The sequence below is a fragment of the Photinus pyralis genome, unplaced genomic scaffold (assembly GCF_008802855.1).
Source record: "Photinus pyralis isolate 1611_PpyrPB1 unplaced genomic scaffold, Ppyr1.3 Ppyr1.4_LG1, whole genome shotgun sequence".
In the NCBI taxonomy this organism is placed as follows: Eukaryota; Metazoa; Arthropoda; class Insecta; order Coleoptera; family Lampyridae; genus Photinus; species Photinus pyralis.
The window spans coordinates 45,015,414-45,038,482 of NW_022170249.1; the positions used below are offsets into that span (position 1 = coordinate 45,015,414).

The following is a 23,069-nucleotide window of genomic DNA, read 5'->3' on the forward strand; positions in this document are numbered from 1 at the left end:
GTATTTTATTTTCCGAGTCAAGTAATGTCATTTTACTGTGACAGGTGCGGCAGGAAAAGTGACAAGTGTGGCCTGTAAAGCCACAGGTGCGGCCAGTAAAGTGACAGGCGGCAGGAAAAGTAGACTGGTCTGCCTCCGTCATGGAAACATTTTCCTGAGATAAAGTAGGCATGAAAATTAAGGTTTCATAACGATTTTGGGTAAAAATAAGATTTGTCAACGAGAATATTTTATGTTACGTTACCGGTAGGTGACGTGACGGTGTGGATACATATAGTATGACTTGTGCTTAAAGCGGAAATTTTGGTTATTACTAGCGCATGAACAAAGCAAAACTAGTTCAAGGCTAACCATCGAAATTGTTTTACTTACGCATTCAAGTTATTTATTAATCAAAACGATCCCTGAATTCTAACGATTTCCGCTGTTTTTACGAAATACAATTATGTAACTATACAACCCTTGATAAAATTCCAGCTCACTGACAGTTATCGGTTTTTGGCAAATTTTTACACTAACTGGGTTTCTTCCGAGATTAACAAAATTTCGAGCGGAAGAATTGTACTTTCGAGTACTGCTTGCGCGCCTGTCTGCTTAAGCTGTAGTTGCCGAGCCAAAAAAGAACAAACGCAAACTTCGCTATCAACGTCCCATCTTTGCCAATTCGCGAGCAGGGCCGGATTTACGTACAAGCAGAACAAGCTCGTGCTTATGGCCCTAGTCCAAAGGGGCCCTATTAAAACGTCGCGTAAATAAGATGTTCTGCACGGACCGCCTATAGAATCCTCGCTGAGACAGTTTCTTCGATTTGGAGTTGAAATTGGACGCTCTATGCGCTATAGAATCACCGCTGAGATACGCCGATGGTTCGATGGCTCGCTTTTGGCTTAGGGATCCGCCCAGTGGACGGTTTAATTTGGAAAATGCACAACACGTTCCGCGAAAACGACCAGTGTAAATTTGAGATCGCCTGCAGTCGCTTGACGGATGCTACTCTCCCACTATTTACACTCATATTTATAGGTATCGCCGTTGTAAATTATGCCCCAATAAGCACTTTATCTCGCAACGATGAATTGTATAAGTACCTACTCCGCGCTATGATAAGCTTTTTGTCAGTTAACATTCGGTTACGAATTTACGATAGACGTGGTCCACTCGCTCTCTTTGCTCTTATTTTAATTACAATGACCCGCTTCATTTACCCTTATCACGGAATATACACACGTAACGTCGTAGGTATAAATATTAATTTATTCCATTTACATCTGAAATAATATTTCATTTTTAAACCGCGATTGGTACTTTATATTTCTAATTCCCTTTTAGCTTCCGTATGGTTAAATTAAAAACCAACTTGGGTTATGAATAAATGAAATAATTCATTTCCATACAATGCTTAAACAAATATTCACACACACAAGATTGGTTGCGTATCTATATTTAGATTAGGTACGCATTTTATTGCGCTATAACATTTTCCGTGCATACGGAGGCTCGTTGCCATGGGAATTGAGACAAAGCGTTTCGTCTTTTTCCAAAATAAATTGGTTTATACATATAGATTTTGACAATGGCAAAGATCGTAAGCGAAAGGGAAAGTTCGATCGATATATTTCATTAATGCTTTTAAAACAGGCTGGCGAGATTAGTGACGTCAATTGTTTTACTTCCGATACACATTTCCGGTCAAGTAGGATACCGTTAGAAGGATAATTTTGTTTTCTTCAAGGCATATAATGATCCATCCAATAACTTTATTTGTTTCAAAATTACAGCATCAATACTACCACCCATAGTGCTTAAAGTAAAACGCTTGATAAAACAAATTCCGAAGAGGCGATCCAATTGCAAACAGAACCATACTAAGTGGTTAGATTGTTAAAAAATGGTCAGCCTTCAGTGAAAGGGCCAAAAGGATTAGCTGCAAAAGACCAATTTAAAAAAAACAGTTATAGAAGAATTAAATTAAGAACATTCACCGACCTAGATAATCATCGATTACAAAATCTAGAAATATATTTATTATCTAAATAGGGAGCGTTTATAGTTCAAACTGTAACGGGAGCCCGCTTTGCAGTTTAAATTTGTGCTTATGTACCTATTGATACATGAAATTGAAATTGTTGTTTTTATTTGCATTGTAAACGTGGAAAATTTGAATAGAGTGAAATATTTAAATAAGTCATAAATTATCTGGATAAATTAATTTTTTTCTTGTTTATGCGTCTAGTGTTTTAATGCAAACTGCACGTGCTGTTTGGACTTACTAAATCGTGAAACTTTACAAACACGAGACAGATAAATGCTATTGAATTGGGGCTATATTTTTGCGTAACTTTTTGGGGCATCAGCATCTTCTATAGCTTCTGTGTCTTCAATAAGACATAGATCTAAATAACTATTCGACGCCCTAAAACTACGTTTGACTGAAAAATGCACTAGCGACAATTGCGGACGAATTAAAATCACTTACGGAAGAACAATTTTCTTTGTAATATTACACTTATTTGTTTAGTAATATATTAATGATAATGCCTCTTCACTTAATCATTTTTACTGAAAGATAATACAACCGTTATAAGTACATGCAATTAAAGTACCTACCTTATGTAACAAACACTTAAGATTAACGTACGTTGTAAGCACGTACTTACTGCATGAAATCGTCACAAAGGTATCAATTAAATAACTTAACTGACTTAAAATTACAACCGCGCACCATGCGCTTGGTTTACGCCGGATGGACCCATCACATTGACTATATCAACTACAATAAATTTCATTCTGTTATAGAGAAGTTGGTACCCTCATACACTTGCTCAAATCGTGCCTAGGAACTGGAATTTTGGCAATGCCGTTAGCATTTAGATGCTCGGGACTACTAGTAGGAATCATCGCGACCATCATCGAGTCTATCATTTGCGGTCACTGCGCGTACATTCTGGTAAGTAACTCGCATCAAAACTCCCATAGTAGACTTAACCGCGAGTCTCCAGGTCGTCTGCGCGCACGACTTGTGCCGAAGATCGGGCAGAACGATACTGACCTTCGCCGACGTCGCAGAAGAGGCCTGCCGTCGAGGTCCCCCATGGAGTAAGAAATACAGCAAGTGCGCCAGGCGAATGGTGGACATCGGTATTTTCGTCACCTACTTCGGAACGTGCAGCGCCTATGCCGTAATAGTAGCCGCGAATTTCGACAAAGTGACCGGTTATTACTGGGGATCGCTCGACGTCCGAATGTACCTGCTAATCCTACTCGTGCCTTTAATCATTCTGTGCTATGTACCAAACTTAAAGTATCTCACTCCAGTTTCAATGATTTCCAACGGTTTTATGGGCGTTGGTATTTTAATTACAATATACTATTTGGTCGTCGGCCTTCCATCTATTAAAAGTGAACAATTGGTCGGTGACATCACGCAGTTTCCGACGTTCTTCAGTATCACCATCTTCGCATTGGAGGCAATCGGCGTGGTACGTACTTTTAAACCTGTTATGCCTTGGCACATTACTGACTTAAATTACAGGTGATGCCTCTTGAAAACAACATGAGGAGACCACAACGGTTTATCGGTCTTACTGGTGTTTTAAATCAAGGCTTGGCGGCAGTTACAATCTTATACATCTTGGTAGGTTTCCTCGGTTACTTGAAGTTCGGAGATGCCACTTTCGCCAATGTGACCTTGAATCTCCCCGAGGAGGACATGTAAGAGTTAGAAGTGCAGCACTTGGTTTTCTCTAAGTCTTTCTATTTATAGCGCCGCTCAGATAGTGCAGATTTTAATCGGTCTAGCAATCTTCGGTACCTTTGGACTGCAATTCTTCATCTGTCTAGAGATTTTATGGAACGGTATCAAGGATCACTTCACGAAATACCCAACAATTGCAAACTACGTACTGAGAACCGTTATGGTTATTGTGGCCGTCTGTATTTCGATAGCAGTACCCACCATCGGTCCATTTATCAGCTTAATCGGTGCCTTGTGTTTCTCATTTCTCGGAATTGTAATCCCAATTCTGATCGAAATTGTCACCTTTTGGGAAAAGGGATTTGGAAAGTACAATTGGAAAATTTACAAGAACGCCTTTGTCGTCATTGTTGGATTATTAGCTCTTATTTTTGGAACAAAGTCCGCGGTCGAAGACATTATAGATCTTTATACCACAAAGCCAGACTCCATGTTCTTTAAAAACCTATTTGACTTGTTCAATGCATCAACTAACGCTTTAGTTCACAACACCAGTGTGCCAATTAATGTAACATCAGGCATTTGAAATGCATTTAATTAATAATTTCATTTTTTTCAAAGCGCAAACATTTCCCTATCCAGTGCTTAATTCATACAAAAAAACTCTTCCTGGCTACACCTTTGCGTTCCTTCAAATGTGCACAATTGAAAACTACTAGAGAAATTAAGTACTGTGATTTATAGGCATTATTTTTTATGCTTCTATTGTACAATTAGGACAATTTTGTAAAATATTTTTGTACGATTTTATTTGTAATGTACGAAAACTTTTAGGCATTTCGTTTAAAAGCGTAATTTTGTCGCTTTTATTGCATTGCTTGCTATGAAATGGCTGTGATGTTACAAACTATTTATCAGAAAAATCTGCACATTATCATTGTAAATATACTTTTTCTACACATTTGTAAGAGAACAGCTCAGATCGAACCCACACGTTTTGTGCCTTTTTTTTCAACGAAAAATGATGCCTGAAAAGTTTTGTATGCATACGTGTGTTTTAGGTATTTTAGATAGGTATAGTAGTTGAAAGAGTAACCAGGGTACATTATTTATTTAATTAATTTTTATAATTGACCTTAACAAAGGGTGACTATTTAATAAGAAATACTTTGTATTGAGATCCGTTGATGTATGTTCCTGTGAAAAGACAATTAAATTTTAAGTTGTGTATTGGTCCAGTATCTAATCGTACAAGGGAAACGAAAAACAACAATACTTTAGAGAAAGTGCAACTAATTCCATCATCTGAGATTTATCTGAGCCATATTCGTTGAGGTGAGTGGAACAGGCCATTAAAAAGGTTAAATCAGTACATTAGAAAACCAAAATGGGAGTGATCAAATCATCAGACGGCAGTGATACATCATCACAGGCGGTAGGGTTTGTATCTCGCCCCTCGTTCAGGGTTTCGAGCCTACAGTTGAATGTCGAACACAATCATGGAATTAGTGTCGTAACTCAATTTTGACTACAGTTTTTTCACCCCCGTGACTGCTTCATTCACGGCGAAAATGTTATTACGAACAACAAGTCAGTACACGCACAAAAAAATGTCCGAATTAGCCCCGTAAGGGGCACCTCTATAACGCATTATGCGGGTTATTCTGTAATTGGGCGAAAGCCTGTTGAGGACCCAGAACAAAAGAGGACGACCTTCTGGGCAAGAACATGTAATTAATACATAAATTAAGCAAACATCACACCAAAACGTAAACGATTTCAAATAAAAAGGTTAACGGTAACAAATATGTGATTCTGCATTACGGTTAAATCAAGTCAATTTCAACAATAAAGATTGAAACTCACAAAAAAAAATATAAAATGCTGCATACAAAACACAAATACGTTATGCAAAGATTACTACCTGCATTAAACAACACAACAAATATTTACGGAACGATGCTTTCGTGATGGCCATTAAAAACAAGATGCCGAACGTAACCCACGTTCGAGCTCTACAGATGGCGCAGACAGCTTTCCCCTCCTGAAAATTGCGTGGTTGCCAACTCTTAAAAATGTGTACATCGTCCTAAGTTGTATATACAGGGTGGAACCTCTCACGTTTTATTAAAGGACGATACATCGAAAAATACCTATTGTTTAAAATTGTGGTCAGCGTAATTTTGCCCCGCATAGTAAGGCTGTTTTAAAGCATAACCAACGTAAGGGAATATCGGCGAGTCGTTGTACAAGTGCACTAGAAATGGAAAAATAAATTGCGATTAATTTGTAATTAGAAAATCAAGTTCAAGCTAATTAAAAACAGGTAGGATAGATTAAGGGGTTAGATCTTCAAGTGTCAAAAACGGAATGAAAATTAAAAAATTCAATTTCAAATTAGTACAATTTCACATCAAAACCTGCAAAAATAACCAAATGTTTCCAAAACGCTACCACCTATACACGCCATTTGTAAATGCCATTGTAAAGGCCAGCGCCTCTAGTGTTAATCTGAATACTGCCTTTCTTTCAAATGTGCGGTGTATTGCCTAATCATAGGGGTGTCGCCTTTGAAACAATTTGTTTTCAGTAAATCATTTTAAGCTTCTTTCAAAATTGAACATCAGTATATTAGGGATCGCCTTCGAAAAATAATAAATGACGATCGACGTGTATTCAAAAGAGAAAGCAGCGTCATCATTAGGTTTGGGAGGTAAAAAACTACTCAAAAATGAAAACAAATCCAGGTATTGGTATTTAAAACAAGTATAAATTCTGCGCAAGTCTTGTGCAGAAATAGCTTTTGTTTTGACATCACCAATGGATATATTTCTTGCAGACGTTTCAATCGCCCTTTGTTAGTACCCTCTTCTGACAATCGATCCGTTCTTGAGGTATAAGGGAATATACGATAATAGGCCGAGGAGGAGGACTATGGTTGGTAGAAATTAATTCCTTTCGTTGATACCTTTCATTCGAGTACCATGAAGGATAAAACTAGTTCCACCCCCCCCCCTCTAGCCCGTACTTTGATACAAGGACTGAAAGAAGGGCAGTAGTTGGTAGAAAACGGTTCCTTTCGTTGAGAACTTTAATTAGAATACAATTAGAGATAAATTTAATTTTTCCAAAACGATACTCTGAATGAACTACGTCCTTGGCATCGAAAAGGCATTGTTTTGGTATTTGATTTACCTCAACATTTTTTTGGATGTGGTGCCGATGTGTCTTCGATTGACTTGGGTGTTCCTTTGTTTCTGGGTCGTAACCATAGCACCATGACGATCACCAGTGACTACTGGCCCGTGTGGCGCACTTCAGTTAAATCTGAACTGTGTTGCTAAAGGGTCTCTGGTTGGGGCATGGATATTTGTAAACGTATAGTGGGTTTGGTTGGTAGAGCAACCTTGGCTGAAACCCCGCCCACTCAAAAATAAACGCAAAAAAAATTAAGAATGTAAACAAAAACTCTTTCTCTCTTAGTGGCATAGTATTGTAGTCAAACCAATAATGACCTTTGACAGAAAATCTTGATCAGATTCAAGCTGTTGTTTCAAAGCACTCGATGTTCTTTTTGATTCAGTCAGAGCCCGAGGAACAAACTTGGAAGGAACTCATTTCATTCCCAAATCTTCTGTTAAAATTCATCACAGCGAGGTCCAAGATTATCCACTACTCTCAGACACTTGATCAATTGTCAGTCGAAAGTCTGCGAGCACAAGCTCTCAAATTTTTTCAACATTTTTGTAAATTCGGGCAGTTGATGTACGTCCAGAATGAAGTTTGACATGTTACCATTTTTAAACTGAGCAACTCATTCGCTCACTTGACTTTTTACCATATGGTCATCCTTGTAGGCAGTTTTTAATACTCAGTTTCAGCAGAAATGCGTACTATGTAAGCTCCGCTCACGGCAATGCTATATTCCGGTTATTTGTGGCTACCCCCTCATAGTAAGAACAGTGGGTTGTCCAATACATAAAACAAAAATTAATCCTAAGTAACTTGACGTAGATCAACCGAAAACAAATATTTCTGGACAATTATCAAAAGTGAGAAAAGTAAGCCAATTTGATTATATTAAGAGTAGGAACTAACTACCAAAGCTACTACATGGTCATCCCACTTACCTTCAAATATAAAGCAAATATCTTTTAAGATTATTAAGGGATGAGCTTTTACATCTTTACTCTCCGAAATGAACAAAACATGGTCTTGACTGGCCATTTATTTAGCCATGTATAGTTGGTCACGGTTTTAATTTAAATGGCAATGATTAAAAAAAGTAGATAAAATTAGTTCATAATACGGCCACAAGATTCAAATAAATTTATACCTCCGTCTGAATAAACTAATAAAATAACTAATCTTTAATAAACATAGTACAAAAAATATTACAAAACTGTGTGCAACTAACTATAAATACATACAATTTTCCGTTTTGCTTAATTTGACAAATCAATTCTCTTGTACCATAATACCGTACCTGATCTGAAGAAATCGCTATAAGCGTTAAAACTTTCTAAAATATTTCCATTATACAGAAAAGGCCCATCTATATTCTTTTTGAACAAAGGAAAAAAATAAATATTAATAAATTACAATTTGCGACCAATAGGTAATCGTAATACTAAGAGAAAAAAAACAACACCGATATACTTTCATTCTATTGAAAACTTTACAGTGCAACGATATTTATATAAACCAGTCTAATGTACAGTATGCAGCGTCACATAGCTGTAGCAATGGACTCCCGCCTCGCATTAAATAAATATTAATTTATTATTTTTTGACAATTAATTGAGATTACATAATTTGCTAGTCACATTTTCTATAACGTAGGTAGTGGTGAAAGAGGCACCGAAATTAAAATAAATTGGTCAGAGTTTTTAAAACAACTGATACATTTATATCTACGTGAGTCTTCCAATCGTATATGTGACCACGCACCACCTATTTCACTAAACATCATTTAGACACTTCGTTTATCGCACGGCACTCGTAGGCCACCCATTATAACTATTATTCGGATAGAGCAATAAAAAAATAAACTTGTCATGACTCAACACTCGCCCTTACTGGCGCTAGAGTTACCGTTACTAGCACGTACAGAAGTGGCCGATAAACCTGAGGTCGAAGCGATGCCGCAATCATCGGCATCGCCGTTTGTAGATTTCGCCGGTTGGGGGATAATGGTAATTTCGTCATTAATTTTTAAAGGTTTCAACACCGACTCGGACTTAGAGGAACCGGTGCTAGAAGCCGGACTGGCGCCTTTCTTATCGACAACTCGCTTTGTTACGACACTATGTGCCGAGTACACGTGATTCTCGAATTGTTTATACATGCCGAATGTTGCTGTACAGACTGTACACTTGTAAGAGAGATGCGCCGGTTTCAAAGTCATATTGTGATCACGACCAACGTGGTTCAGTAGCTTCCATTGATAAACCTACGAAATTTCGTGTCAAAACACAAGGCATTTAAAATGTTGTTCATAACAAGTCACCTTGGAATATTTTGTGTCGACCATTTTGAAAAAGTGAGGTTAAAGGTTCTGTCACAGTGTCACATTAATGTCAAATCAATGTTGCCATTTTAATTTACCGTTTTCCCGCAGTGCAATTGTGCAATGGCCCCTAGAGTATCATCGAAACTTAAAACAATACAACAATTGCAGTTGATTTTAAACAATGCAAAATATTGCTAGAGGGGAGATAAGACGGATTTTATTATTCCAAGTGCATAAAAATAGCCTGAATATATTTTCCGTTTTTTTATGGTTTTTGCGATAAAGCCATGCTTTTTTTACGATTTTAATCCGGACTCTCTCGATGGCCTACATACTTTTACATTTCCAAAACATAAATGGCAACTAAGCATTTAGAAAGGTGACAGGTATTTTTCACCTTATTTAGTGCAGACACAAATGCAATTTTCCCAGGCCAACCCTTATGAAACAAAAATTGTGAAGAAGAGCGTATACTTACTCTGCCACACACAGGACACCTTCCGGCATCTTTACTTCGATTAGCTGCTTCCTGCATACTGGAGGTGACGAGTCCGTGGGAACCTAATAAATGTCTTTCTAATCCTTGATCGGTAAAAAATCTAAATTGGCACTTCTGGCAATTAAGAGGTGGTCTATTGTAGATCATCTTCGGATGAATCTTAACCTTATGGATCCACTGCATATGGTTACGTAACTGTTCCAAATCTTTGATATACCCATCACATATTTCGCAAATGACGAACGAATTCTTCGGATTTGTGTCGCCGGGCTTGTTTACAGTTAATCCCGTCGCGGTTGTACCGCGCGGTAGAGGCGTTATGGATATGCTTGGTTGATTTGTGGTTTTCGTTTTGTTTGTAGCCGCTTGCTGCTGCTAAAGTGAAACGGTTCGTAAGGTACATTTTTGATTTTAAAAATGAAATTAGCACACGGCCAGTTGCACAAAAAAAATTATCCAGGATTATTGTTTAATCCGGTATTAAGACATTTGATTGGCTTTATACTGCAGTATGCAGCCAATCAAATGTCAAAATTCTTGTTTAATCTCGGATTTGGCAAATAATCTAGGATTTTGATTATAATTCGCTTTCCTGCAACCGGCCGTCAGTTGATTAAACACATTCAAAAATTATATTGTCTAAGAAGAAAATAAGAAAATGGACGAGATGATATTTTAATAAGCTGTAACCCTAAAAGGAAAGTCTGTTACTAGAGATCCTGTCAACGATTTGCAGAAAAAGATTATGTAAGAAATCAGATAAATACGAAACGAATTGAGAAAATAATCCATTCTTTACCACAGTGTAAGTACTCAGGGATTGCATTTGTTTGGTTATTGGATAAGGTAACATGTGTTGTTCCTTTTCAAAAGTCATGAGGCGCTTGTCATGAACTCCAGGTGCGTTGACGTTTTGACATTTTTCGATTGCTAACTTTGAAAAATCGCAGCAGCGCTGGAAACTTTTTCAAGACTTTTGGGCGGTCACTCAAAAAATTCCTCTGACTTTAACGATTCAATTATAAAAAAAGAGCACTCACTTATCTTGAATGGGTTCAGAGATATGCATTTTTGAACGGACTGTTGGATCTTCAAAATTTTACAGAAAAATTGACATGTCAAAAACTGTGACAGATGGGTACTTGGATCTTAATTACCTTGAATTTAAAATAAGATTGCGCATTTAAAAAAAAATAAGAAAATTGTACGTTCCTATTTTTAACAAAAATAAGATGACGCCACTTCCGGTATTTACGAAAGCGACGCCATCTTGAAATCATTTTATTTCAATTCGCAATGATCAATTAATGGCTCTAAACCAAATTTCAAGTTTCTATTTCAACTAGGTACAAGTTTAAAAACTTCTAACGAATGGGTTACCTGAATCACCCTGTATATAAAAAACTATCAATTTGTGTTGTTAGTTATGAAATTATAGGGCGTTTGATGATTCAAGCAAGCCATTTTGCACAATTTATTGTTATTGCACCAAAACAAACATTATTAGAAGGGAAGCTATCCGCCACCCTCTGGCAAGGGAGGGTGATCCACCCCTTTATCAAAAAATATGTGGTTGCCTTTTTTGTAGAGCATCTCTCTTATCGATTAGATGTATTTACTTTTGTTCCATCGCCACTCTACCCACTAAAACAAAACCTCAAAGTTGATTAACATTTTGACAAAAACGCCCTTGAGGATGATTTGATTTTGCCAAAACAAGGTAAGATCCCCCACCCCCCTCACTCTCATTGCCCTAGCTGTCTACATCAGAATATTTAATTATACCTATTCATAGACCGCTTTGTTATGACTTAAATCACACTATTTGAAACAAATGATCATCGGTCCAAAACTTCAGTTTGAGTCATTGGTGTAGGAGGCTAATTAAACAGTCTGATTGTAGGCGGCTATGGGAATGAGAGAGCGGAGAGGAGGCATATGACCATACTTAAAGACAAACACACAATACAAAAACCCATTGTTCTAGTATTGGCCTGTGATACAATAAATAATTCATACTGCTGCATTCAAAACATTCACTCCCCGGACAGTCAACTTATCTGCGAACAAAATTGAGCCTTCAGAATTTATAGAGGGGGTGTCTATCTAGTCCTAGTGTCCTAGTAGTATACAAAAGCTACACTGGTCAAATATGTAATATTCAAGCAATTATAGAATTTTGACTTTAATTTACTCAATCTGACAGTACCGGGTGATGGGTCAAGACTGTTTCTCGGCCATATCTCGAGAACTGTTCGTCATATGACTTAGGGGTAAGAAAAATTATTGGGTAAATTGGTCATGAAGAATCGCTGGAAAATATTTTCAAGTTCTAAAAATTACCAACAAAGGGCGTAACTGCCATCTTAAATTTTAAAATTGCATTTTCTTTAAATTTCCCATAAACTAAAAAATTTTTTTTCACATTTTTAAATAGAACCAGTTTATCTATCATTTTCGTAAAAACAAAAACTCACTTATTTCAATAACAAAGATGGTGTGGGGCGTTCAATTGTTTCTGCCAATAACCTGCTTTAACTTCTTAACCGTTTGACCGATTTTAACAAATTTGGTATCGTTGAAAAGAGCATTCCTTGGGCAATGAGAATCAATTTACTTGAATCCTCCGCCAGGGGGCTAGTTTTGACACTCCAAAATCCTAAAAAATTCTTCTAAATGGTGCTATTGATTGTCCTGAAATTCTTAGTTTGGTGGATTTTCATGTTCCTAGGACTACGCGCGTCACTAGAAATATACTAGGCTTCAGAATTAAACAATTTTCGAGCAACATGTCTAGGAATAATCCACTAACAAGAATTTTGTCCGATGCAAACTATTTTTGGAAATTGCAGTGGTGTGATCTATTTAACTCTAATTATCACACTTTTAAAGTTAAAGTCAAACGTAATATTGATTACTAATGATTTTTTTTATTCTTTTGTGTGATTTCTAGTTTTCTACTTTGTATTGTCTTTTAGCGAAGGTTTATTAGGTTATAAAATCAATAAGAACATGTTTTTTTGTGGTATTTATATAATAATAATTATTATTATTATTTTGATTGAGAATGCAGTGTATTTCAGCTGTTTTTAAATATGGAGACTTGCGGTTTTCGCGACCATGGGCCACTTTTTTTTTGTGAACAAACAGAATCAATCTAGTTACGTTTGTTCCTGAGATACAGGGTGAAATCGAAAAGTTTTACTTTTTGAGACGCTATTATACCTTACTACTCATGTAAGATGCCATTTTTATTCATTGGTATTAGTTGCTTTAATTACAATAGATACAATAAATTTTAAAAAAAACATGAATCCATGGCCTACTATTAAAAAACAATAAAAAATAGGCTTTCATGGCTAAACTTCAAAATAAAAACAATTGAGGTTAAGATATACAGAGTGTTGCATTTAAAAAATACCAACATTGGAGCAATCTCAGAAACTGTGGTAAAGTTTTACTACGTCACTGATTTCTACGTAAAAACATCTAAAATATGCAAGTTTTACCTTTTTTATATCTTGCATGGAGTTAAACTTTTCGTTTTCACCCTGTATTGCAGAAACAAACGTAGCTAAATTGATTCTGTTTGTGGTATTACAAGTTTCACAAAAAGTCGCATAGGGTCGCGAAAACCGCAAGTCTCTATCTTTAATAACAGCTGAGATACACTGCAGTCTTAACCGAAACAAGACACAGTGTACATGGTACATCTTTCACGTTGATGCAAAAATACGATTTTTGTGCTGATGCAATAGTAAAATGATACATACGCCAGTCTACAAACCACAATATGAATGCAACGATTACGCCATCTGTGGTCATTAAATTATAAACGCTGTGGTTTGGAGCTAATATAAGATATATTTAAAGCGGCACTATACCCAACACGCCCGCTACACTAACTGTCGGTGGAATTAACGAATTAAGAATGATAGTACAAATTTGAAATATTCCTTTACCCTCCTCTCCATGATATTCTATGAATATACAAGAGATTATGAAGTATGTACAACATATGCAAACTACAGTGACAGTGGTGACAACAGGGAATCTCTTTTTTGATTGGTCGTTGGTTCCGGTCGCCATATTGGGGCTAAATTCCAAACTGGCCAATAGAAAGCCTCCAAAACGACGCAGTACACTCCGTGCGTTACTGTTTTGGCAGTGTCACCTGTAATTGCCACGGCCTCACGTAACTAGTTTACACTTTTGCTTCCTGTATTTGCTTTATATTACTTGTTCCGTCTCCAGAGCATATAGTTGTATTTACGATATTGTAAGGTATGTAATTCGCTTAAAATGTTTTTAGATGTAAAACTGTGCCTAACTCTACTACTGGTAATTGATGTAAAAATTTTTTCAGATGCCCTAAATACCTTAATCAGTTAAGATAGAAAATTGGTTAAAGAAGCAGCTTATCCAAAATTTAGCAGCAAATCTAATTGTGGTTATAGATAACGCAATTGTGATCATAAATACGCTTGAATAATTGGTTTAATGTTTAACATTAATGATTGCTGAAGCACAAGGGATATTGATCTCTTGTACTCCCTGGACTAAATCAACGAGTTTTGTCTTCCATTTAAGAAACACGGGACAAGGGACAAGAAGTGACAGAACACACTGAAATGTCAAACACAATTTAATGATTAATGGTTACCTTTATATGTACATTTTGGATATTGCACCATATTTTATACTTATTATACCGTTTTCTATATATCTTTTTTAATCTGGGAGGTAGTGGGTTTCCCATAGGTTGTTCTGCAAAGCTTTAAACAACTTACTTAAATGAAACTGACATTTATTACTCTATGGTCACAATTTGACATGACACGGTATATTGATCCTACAATCAATCTTTTAGCTCCAATATGGCGGATTATGATAAATTGTCGCCACTGTCCTTAAGTCACTGTAATGCAAACCCTCTCTCATCCCTGTAACTTTGTCAGACTTGGAGGAGGGTATGGGTATAAAATTTTTGTGGGTCTTAGTATGGCCTAATAAGAGTATGGTCTGCTATTCCCGTGAACGAAATCTCGCACAAGTCGCGCATGACGTCACGCGGTTGTGTACACTGAAATATTGTACACGCGCATATGAATAAATATGTGCCAATATTTCGATATTCCATTGCATATGTGATAAATACGATTATATAGCTATATTACTTTATTACAATGGTCCATTGTGTGGTGTCTGGTTGCAATAATAACAATAGAAAAACTAAATACAAGTTAGTATAGATTTCCAAAACATGTTGCTTTTCAGCGGGGTATAATTGTATCGGCATCTGATTGATGGCTACACCTTCACTCAACGATCTAACCGATCGTTAATAGATTTGTATAACGACCTAATAAATAGGTAGATAGGTACGATACGGAATATGTTTTGACACCAAGATTTGTTGGTAAATATACCTTCCAAAGGGCCGGCGAATGCTGCTTTGCTCAGCCATTAGAAAACTTGACGGAAATTATAATACTTGTTTAACGGGCCAACATTGCAAGAAGGTATTGCTGAAATACCTACCTTCATTTTGCTCAAGAAACAACGAACATTCATAAAGAAGGTTCGCTTTATATGACTGCTTACGTTGCATACAAATTAAAAACGAAATACCGATTCTTAGGCGAAATCGCCGAATTTGAAATAGGCGAGAATTGGATTATTTTATATCTGAACGGGATTTAAAAAAGCCACCAAATTATTTTGCTGTTACTGAAATGTAATAAACTTAATGCATCATGTGATAAGACATTGATACCTAACGACGCTTTCGACCACTTAGTTAAAGCAAAGAGCATATAATATAACGATACTCTTTGAACTTTGGAGTAAGGACGTATATAAGAATTCGGAAACGAAATAAAAAAAATGAGAAACTGCGGGACTTCTGCAGAAAGACGAACAATTAGTAACCAATGAAAAACCTCATGTTTTAAACAGTCTGAATTGATGTTTTGTACATATTTTACATTAAAACCTAATGATTTTCTACTTTGTTTTTGTAATACAACACAGTTTGTTACGTAGATATATGCAGATAAGCTCTAATTAGGTGTAAGCACTTTATGAATGAAAACTTTTCACCGTAATTGTTAGGCTTTCTTACTTATTCTTATGGGAGTCTTGCCGGCACCAGTTCGTTTCACAACCGCGTGACGTCACATCAACGCCAGCCGACTAATGCACTATGCGCAATAGCAGACCATACTCTTATTAGGCCATGATTTTAAATTGTCTTTGATAGGTAGGTATTGGACATAGTTTTGTCTCCGGAATAAGTGGACGGGGTATGTTTTTCCAAAGGTTTTCTCCGTAAGTCAGTAACTGCTTCTTTATTTCCAGTGAAAAGTTTTCTGTGGCAAAATTTAAAAAAAAATAAAATGTGGAGATGCTATTGGCACCTAGATTGGCACGCATTAAAATACCTATACTCATGTTGTATTATTGAATCAAACAATAGTCTCTTAGTTCCGAAATTTGATTCTTGATTACGGTGTGATCGATGCAATTTAAATTATAATGTATGATAGGTCACATCATTTAGTCATATTGTTATGACGATATGATTAAACGAAACTCTAGATAGATAAATTTTCTGGCGAACTAAACAAATGATTTACGTTTGTTAATTAGGTTTGAAGTATGAGTTTTGTTTAAATAAATAATTATAAAATTAAAACGTTACATTACTATAAATATTGAGAAACAAATTATGAACATCGTATATAAGTAGGTACATAATATTCATAAATGATAGTGTGTTTATGCAAGGATATGCGTAGGTATTTATAACAAATGTGGTAGATTCTAGTGTTTTTAGTTGGATAACCAATTTTTAAAATTCTTGAATATCTTACAGGTGAATTAAATAGGATAACATTTATATAAATTTACCACGCCTAAAAAACCCGAAAATTTTATGCTTGGCGTAATCGGGTTTGGATGTATTAACATAACAAAAAAGACTTTACAAATTAGAGCTCCCTAAGATATGATACGAATGGTTTGCTCTGTCGACTTCAAATTCCTCTCTTTGTATTTGACGTTGCTGAAGTTCTCAAAGCTATTTTATATTCTATTTGAAAACTGTCATCAGCAAGCACAAGGTAATTCGTCAACGTATACTTTACTCGAGTTTCAAATGGACATGTCACCTGCCGCACTTAGCTTCTAATTTACGTTAAACGTGTTTCCTAAAAATACCAAAACTTTTCTTGTTTGAATTGTGAAACCGAACGCTGACTTAAATTAGAAACAAAGGAAAAGTTAACAGCAAGAAGTGTCTTATTTCTCTAGGACAAAGAAGCGTGTAGGTAGATTGGATAGTTTTTTTATCGTATTCTTCTGTAATCCTAATCATGGATATCGAATAACACCCTAAATATTTCCTTTCAGGTATAAGACCGTAGTTTATATTGTTACCGATATTTTTTATACGTGGCATTTTCGTCGAATGGTTGCTACCGGGATAAACCCTACAGAAACATTTTAATAAGTGTATTATTAGAGAACCAATAACCCTTTTGACAATTTCATTTTTACTTGGACGTTTGAATAAACTGTAACAGGTTGGTAAAGGTAAAGGCAAGGAAAGAAAATGCATTATTATTCCTGGGACAATTCCCTTTCATAATCAGTTAATGGTTGCCCTTAAAAACTAACGTGTGGTTATTCTAATAATAATGATTTATTGTCATATTGTTTTATACATCCAATTACAGAACAATTACAGAAATTAAAATATGGCATGATTGAAAAATAAACATAATATACTATAAATTGATTATCCAAAAAAAATAAAGAGATATTTAAATGTAAGGAGACATATATATCTACGAAATGACAAACCAATTAAAGATTTCTTTCTTAGGTATAGGCGTACATATTAATGTAATAGATGAATTACATCTGATAATGAGCAGATATTTAAATCACATTGTGTGCATAGGGTGCAATAGGGTAGGTAAGGTAGTGCATGTCCCTTGCACCGCAGTTACGCAGTTTATTCTTTCAACTTCCAAAGCCACTATTTCTCTGGGAAATAATTTACAACAGCTAAAGTTACTCAAATATAAAATGTCTATACAATTCCCATTTTACCTATCTCTGCGAAAAGATGAAAAATGTAAATCCACAATTATATCTAGCAATACCTACACCTGGTCCATACGTCACTTGCCTTATTAGCCCGTTATGTAACTTAAAATTTTCGGGGGTTGCGGAACTAACGCGAAGAGATGAAAAGATCAGTAAATGGAAGGCAAATAGGCAAATGGATCTAATAGGTTTCAGTGGCTCACTAAAGCTTTTCGCTTCATATCTCTCGAACAAATTACAAGTCTCTTATAATGGATATCACTCAAATTTTTTACATTGCTACTTCGGGAGTACCGAAAGGCTCAAATCTAGGACCGCTACTGTTTATTATTTTTGGACAACATTAAAGTCAACATACCGATGTTTGCGAATGATTTTAAAACAGGAATCTCAAATTATAAAATTGAATTGTACCGCATGTCGTATTTTGGTTGAGACTGAGCAGTTTTTAAAGACAGAAATTTGCGGTTTTGGCGACCCTGTGCCACTTTTTTGTGACACCACAAACAGAATCAATCTAGCCACTGTTGTTTCTGAGATACAAGGTGAAAAGTTGAAAACGGAAAGTTGACTTTTGGGGATGATATCGTATCTTATACCATTCATGTTATGATAGAAAAAAGGTAAAAACTGTCTATTTTAGATATTGTTACGTAGAATCCAGTGGCGTAGTCAAAAAAACAATTTCTGTGATTCGACCCAAACTTGGTATTTTTTAAATGCAACAATCCCTTGCAGCCTCCATATAGTGAACCAGGACCACAATTCACAAGAGTTACTGTTCTAGCTTTAGATAAACGAAACGCACCTTTGTACATAATCTCTTACAAGTAATAACAAAGTAATGCGCTGAGCTTGAGGTAAAACTGTCTGAGGATTCCTTAGAATCTAAAGGATCCCTGATTAGACGTTGCCATCTTCACAGATCAGTTCTAAACTTCTAACACTACCTCGAACACTATTCTATTCTATTCTATCAGGGGAGCCTTTACAGGCAGCACTTAGGCTCATCAAAGGCCCATTGTGCTAACCCCCTCTCTAAACAACCAAAGCTTAGAGCCCGTTCCCTTCAATGAAGGATAAGACCCTGTTTAGCCTTAGTTTCCTCACCTCCCTCGGTTCCAAGTAACTGTCACCGAGGAGTTTATGTCTGTCCCTGATCAGAGCGTCACAGTAACAGACTACATGCTCGGTAGTTTCCTCTACCTCACCACAAAACCTGCACGCAGGGTCTTCCACAAGCCCAATATTGTGCAGGTGATAGTTGACCATCCAGTGTCCCGTGAAGACACCGACGATCTTCCTAATCTGACTTCTGTTTAGGTTTAGAAGCTTAGAAGACTCAGATTTGCCAAGAGGCCCTGTTAAAAAGGTCTTGGACTGTCTGAGTCCAGCTGCCTGTTGCCATTGAGCCTGGAATTGACTGGTCGCCCAGTTCTTAATCCTGACCCTGACAACTGAGGGAGCAATTCCAAGGGTGGGCTCAGGCCCGACAAGGACCCCACTACTGCCTTCGCGAGCCAACTCGTCCGCCCTTTCGTTGCCCCCTATTCCAGAGTGCCCCGGCACCCATATCAAGCTTACCCTATTAGACTCACCTAATCTATCTAGGGTTCGCCTACAGTCAAGCATCGTATTCGAGCGGACCCTGTCAGCTGACAGAGCCTTTAACGCCGCCTGACTATCACTACATATGTATATATGCTGGTTACGATAACCTCTACGGAGGTTTTCTTGCGCACAGGTCGTGATGGCTAGCACCTCTGCCTGAAACACAGTACTGTGCTGGCCAAGGGAGAGGCTGATGCCTACTCTCGGCCGGTCACCGTGTATACCCATGCCCGTTCCCTTTTCCGTTAGGGACCCATCGGTAAACCACACGAGCCCCTCAGGTTTGAGGAACGGACGATCTGGGTTCAGCCACTGCTCCCTGTTCGGGAGAATGACTTTATACCTCTTCGGTTCAAGTAGGGTAGCTCGAATCACGTCCCTTCTTGCGAGGAAGGGGTCGGACCTAAGAGTTTCCTCCCAGATCCGCCCGTGTCCGAGACTGCCTCTATCCTTCCACTCACCCCAATCATTTAGTCTTATGGAAGCCCTCCGGGCCTCGGCCTCTACCGATAAGTGTAGAGGTTCAAGTCCCAGAAGAGCCTCCACAGCCAACGTTGGCGTGGTTTTCATGGCTCCAGTGATTCCCAAACAAGCGAGTCGCTGTACCTTACTCAGCTGCTTCTTGTATGTTACCCTGCGCGTTGCAGGCCACCATACAAGTGCGCCGTACAATATTATCGGCCTTATCACCGAAGTGTAAAGCCAATATACTAGTCGAGGATTTAATCCCCATGTGCAGCCGAAAGCTCTCCTGCATGCCCATAGACATGCAGTGGCCTTCTTGCTAATTCGCTCAATGTGCCCTTTCCAGGACAGACGGGAGTCTATAGTGACCCCCAAATATTTAACTGACCTGGTCAGACACAATTGGCGTCCTCGAAGGATGAGACCGTCAAGGTCCACATTCCGTCTCCTCGTAAATGGAACAATTTCGGTCTTTTCCGGGTTGACAGAGAGACCGTGGCTACTGCACCATCTATCCACCTGTCCAAGAGCCTCTGCATGAGCTCTTTTACGGTGCTCGGAAACTTCCCCACAATGACAATTGCGAGGTCGTCTGCGTATCCCTGTGTATACGCTCCATCCTCGTTTAGTGTACGAAGGAGCCCGTCTATCACCAGGCACCACAGTAGTGGAGACAGTACTCCACCCTGCGGACATCCTCTAGTGACCGATGAGCTCATCTCCGTAGTTCCGATCGAGGTTATGATGACCCTACCTCCAAGCATGGCCCGGATCCATCTTACGATTGACCCGTCAATGCCAAAGCTTTCAGCAGCCTCACTAATGGAATCGAACGTGGTGTTGTTAAACGCACCTTCGATGTCCAAAAAGGCTCCCAGAGCTACCCCTCCAGCAGACATTCCCCTCTCCAGTCTACACACGAGACTGTGAAGAGCCGTCTCCGTGGACATGCCAGCTCTGTAAGCGTGTTGAAACGGGTGTAGTGGTCTAAGGACCAGCGCCCCGTTTCTTATGTATGCATCCACCAGTTTTTCTACCGCTTTTAAAAGAAACGATGATAGACTGATGGGCCTATAATCCTTTGCTGTGTCGTACTTAGTACGACCCGGCTTAGGTAAATACACAACTCTGACCCTTCTCCAGCTTATGGGGATGTACCCCAAAGCCACAGAGGCCCTAAAGAGGTGCAACAAGTGCAGAAGTAATGGTTCCAGGCCCTTTTGCAAAAGAGCCGGAAATATCCCATCAGGTCCTGCGCTCTTAAATGGGCTAAACGTATTGATAGCCCATCTCAGGGATCCCTCGGTAACAACCCCGGCAGCTACTCTCCAGTCGATCGGCCTTGCACCGACCCGGGTAGCACCTTCTGGCGGTTCCGAAGTTACATAGTCTCCAGAGCCTGGAAAGTGTGTTTCCAGGAGACATGTGAGGGCCTCACCCGCGTTAGATGTAAATCTGCCGCATGGAAGCCTCAGCGTCCCCACTTTTTGCCCTGGATCTTTCAAAAGGATCTTACGAAGTTTTTGAACTTCGGGAAGCCCTTCCATGTTGCCACAGAAAGTCCTCCACGATCCCCGTTTAGACCGTCGAATGTGGTCTTTATACCTGCGCTGTGCGAGTTTGTGATCCTCCCAGTCCGCAGGTAACTTAGTACGCATGGCCCTGTTAAAGAGCCTTCGAACCTCTTTACGAACTTTTTCAAGGTCCGAGTTCCACCAAGGTGTTCTCTTCATTCCCCGAACAGTTCGTAGCTTGCAGCTGTCTTCAAACGACGCCGTTATAGCGTCGCTTATCATTGCCGCCGCCTCTTCCACCTGCCCTGCTTTCCGGCAGAGCAAAGGTGGTTTATCCAACCGTTCTGTCAGTTTTTCAACATAGCAGTCCCAGTTGGTGGTTCGGGGATTCCGAAACCTACAGGGCCCACCATTGAATGACAGGTTTAGTTGGAAAAGAATGTGCCTGTGATCCGAAAGAGACGGTTCATCAGACACTCTCCAGTTTGAGATCATGTGAGCTATAGAGAAAGAGCCCAACGTTAGATCAATGACCTCCTGCCTCCGCGACGTAACGAAGGTGGGGGTTGCTCCCTGATTTAAAACATTCAAATCAGTTGTCTGCAAGTACTCCAGAACGTGTTCGCCCCTCGAGTTCGTGTCCGTGCTGCCCCACACAACGTGATGTGCATTTGCATCACAGCCAACCACAAGAGGGAGCCTTTCACTCCGACAGTGCTCTATCAACTCAGCTAGCTCCCTGCGAACACTACTAAATTCGAAAGTTAAATGAACGTTCTTATGCAAAATTCGCAAAACGTAAACATTTGTGAAAAAGTCCTTGCTTGAAAATGATAATAACAGCCCAAATCCTTTTAGGAATTCACAACAGTTGTAAATTATATGGCACTTCGGTTTCTGTGCTTTGAGATCAAAGCAGCGTGTCATCCTTTCTTTCTTCTAAGTACCTGCCATAAAATACGCGGATTTAGAAATTTCAAGAAAATGTGTCTAGGTATTAGAGATTCTGTTAACCTAGGTGCATAAATGAATTTGCATAAATAGGTGGGCACCGCAAATACCTAGCAAGCATCATAAATCGTTATTGTTGAAAAATCCTGTCTTGGATGGGATTTGACATTTACTTAGTAGCCTAAAATGTCGCATGTCGCAGAACTGAATTTTTTGTCGCAAAAATGGCATAAACCGTAGCCCATCTCCCAATGTGGTAACACTGTCCCGAAGTGCGCCTGAGGATCCTTGCTTTATTGGTTTGTGTAAGCCCCTAATCCTTCACTCAACGGTGTAAGGGATTAGTTTCATACTTACTACAACAAACTACAACCATACATACTACAAACCAATAAACACTTTCTTTTCCAAAGCAGGCAATTTTCAATTGTTGTTTACATAACAGGGTTATGAACTGATAGATTTTATTTAATGAGCGTCATCGTATGCTACGAGGGTTGCGAGTTCAACAAAACTAGGCCTTTTACCCCTAAGTATGTACCTATATACTTGAACGCTAATTTCTCATATTTCATTATCCATGGATTCACATCATTTGTAAACCTAACCTTCATTGTTCAATAAAAGCAACATTGCGACTAATTTCAATTACCCACAGAGGCACATTAAATAAAATTGGCAATTTAGAAAAATTGAAAAGAATTCAAG

General features: G+C 38.3%; 2 protein-coding genes across 2 annotated transcripts; one reads left to right on the forward strand and one right to left on the reverse strand.

Annotated features, from left to right (window-relative positions):
* Nucleotides 1-2,796: 2,796 nt before the first annotated feature.
* LOC116159995 (proton-coupled amino acid transporter-like protein pathetic) lies at nucleotides 2,797-4,922 on the forward strand (the record flags this gene model as incomplete). Its single annotated transcript, XM_031473106.1, is given in 4 exon segments — nucleotides 2,797-2,947; nucleotides 3,000-3,479; nucleotides 3,533-3,711; nucleotides 3,764-4,922. Coding segments are annotated over 4 exon segments (1,327 nt in total), but the record flags the coding sequence as incomplete, so codon positions are not given.
* A 3,421-nt stretch (nucleotides 4,923-8,343) lies between these two features.
* LOC116161612 lies at nucleotides 8,344-21,905 on the reverse strand. The gene is made up of 5 exons (XM_031475020.1): nucleotides 21,821-21,905; nucleotides 21,413-21,754; nucleotides 21,030-21,295; nucleotides 9,685-10,080; nucleotides 8,344-9,146 (listed from the first exon to the last, which is right to left on the reverse strand). The coding sequence occupies exons 1-5, from the start codon at nucleotides 21,903-21,905 to the stop codon at nucleotides 8,757-8,759; spliced, it is 1,479 nt and encodes a 492-aa protein (XP_031330880.1). The 3' UTR covers nucleotides 8,344-8,756.
* Between the last annotated feature and the right edge of the window lie 1,164 nt (nucleotides 21,906-23,069).

What these genes read in the sequence shown, in the direction of transcription:
- LOC116161612 (XM_031475020.1), bottom strand. Translation starts at nt 21,905, where the DNA reads ATGATCTCAAACTGGAGAGTGTCTGATGAACCGTCTCTTTCGGATCAC. An exon ending in TCCCGAAGTTCAAAAACTTC is followed by an intron (nt 21,296 to 21,412) that starts GTAAGATCCTTT and finishes CACACTTTCCAG; the next exon opens with GCTCTGGAGACTATGTAACT. An exon ending in GGTGTCCTGTGTGTGGCAGA is followed by an intron (nt 9,147 to 9,684) that starts GTAAGTATACGC and finishes GAAATTTCGTAG; the next exon opens with GTTTATCAATGGAAGCTACT.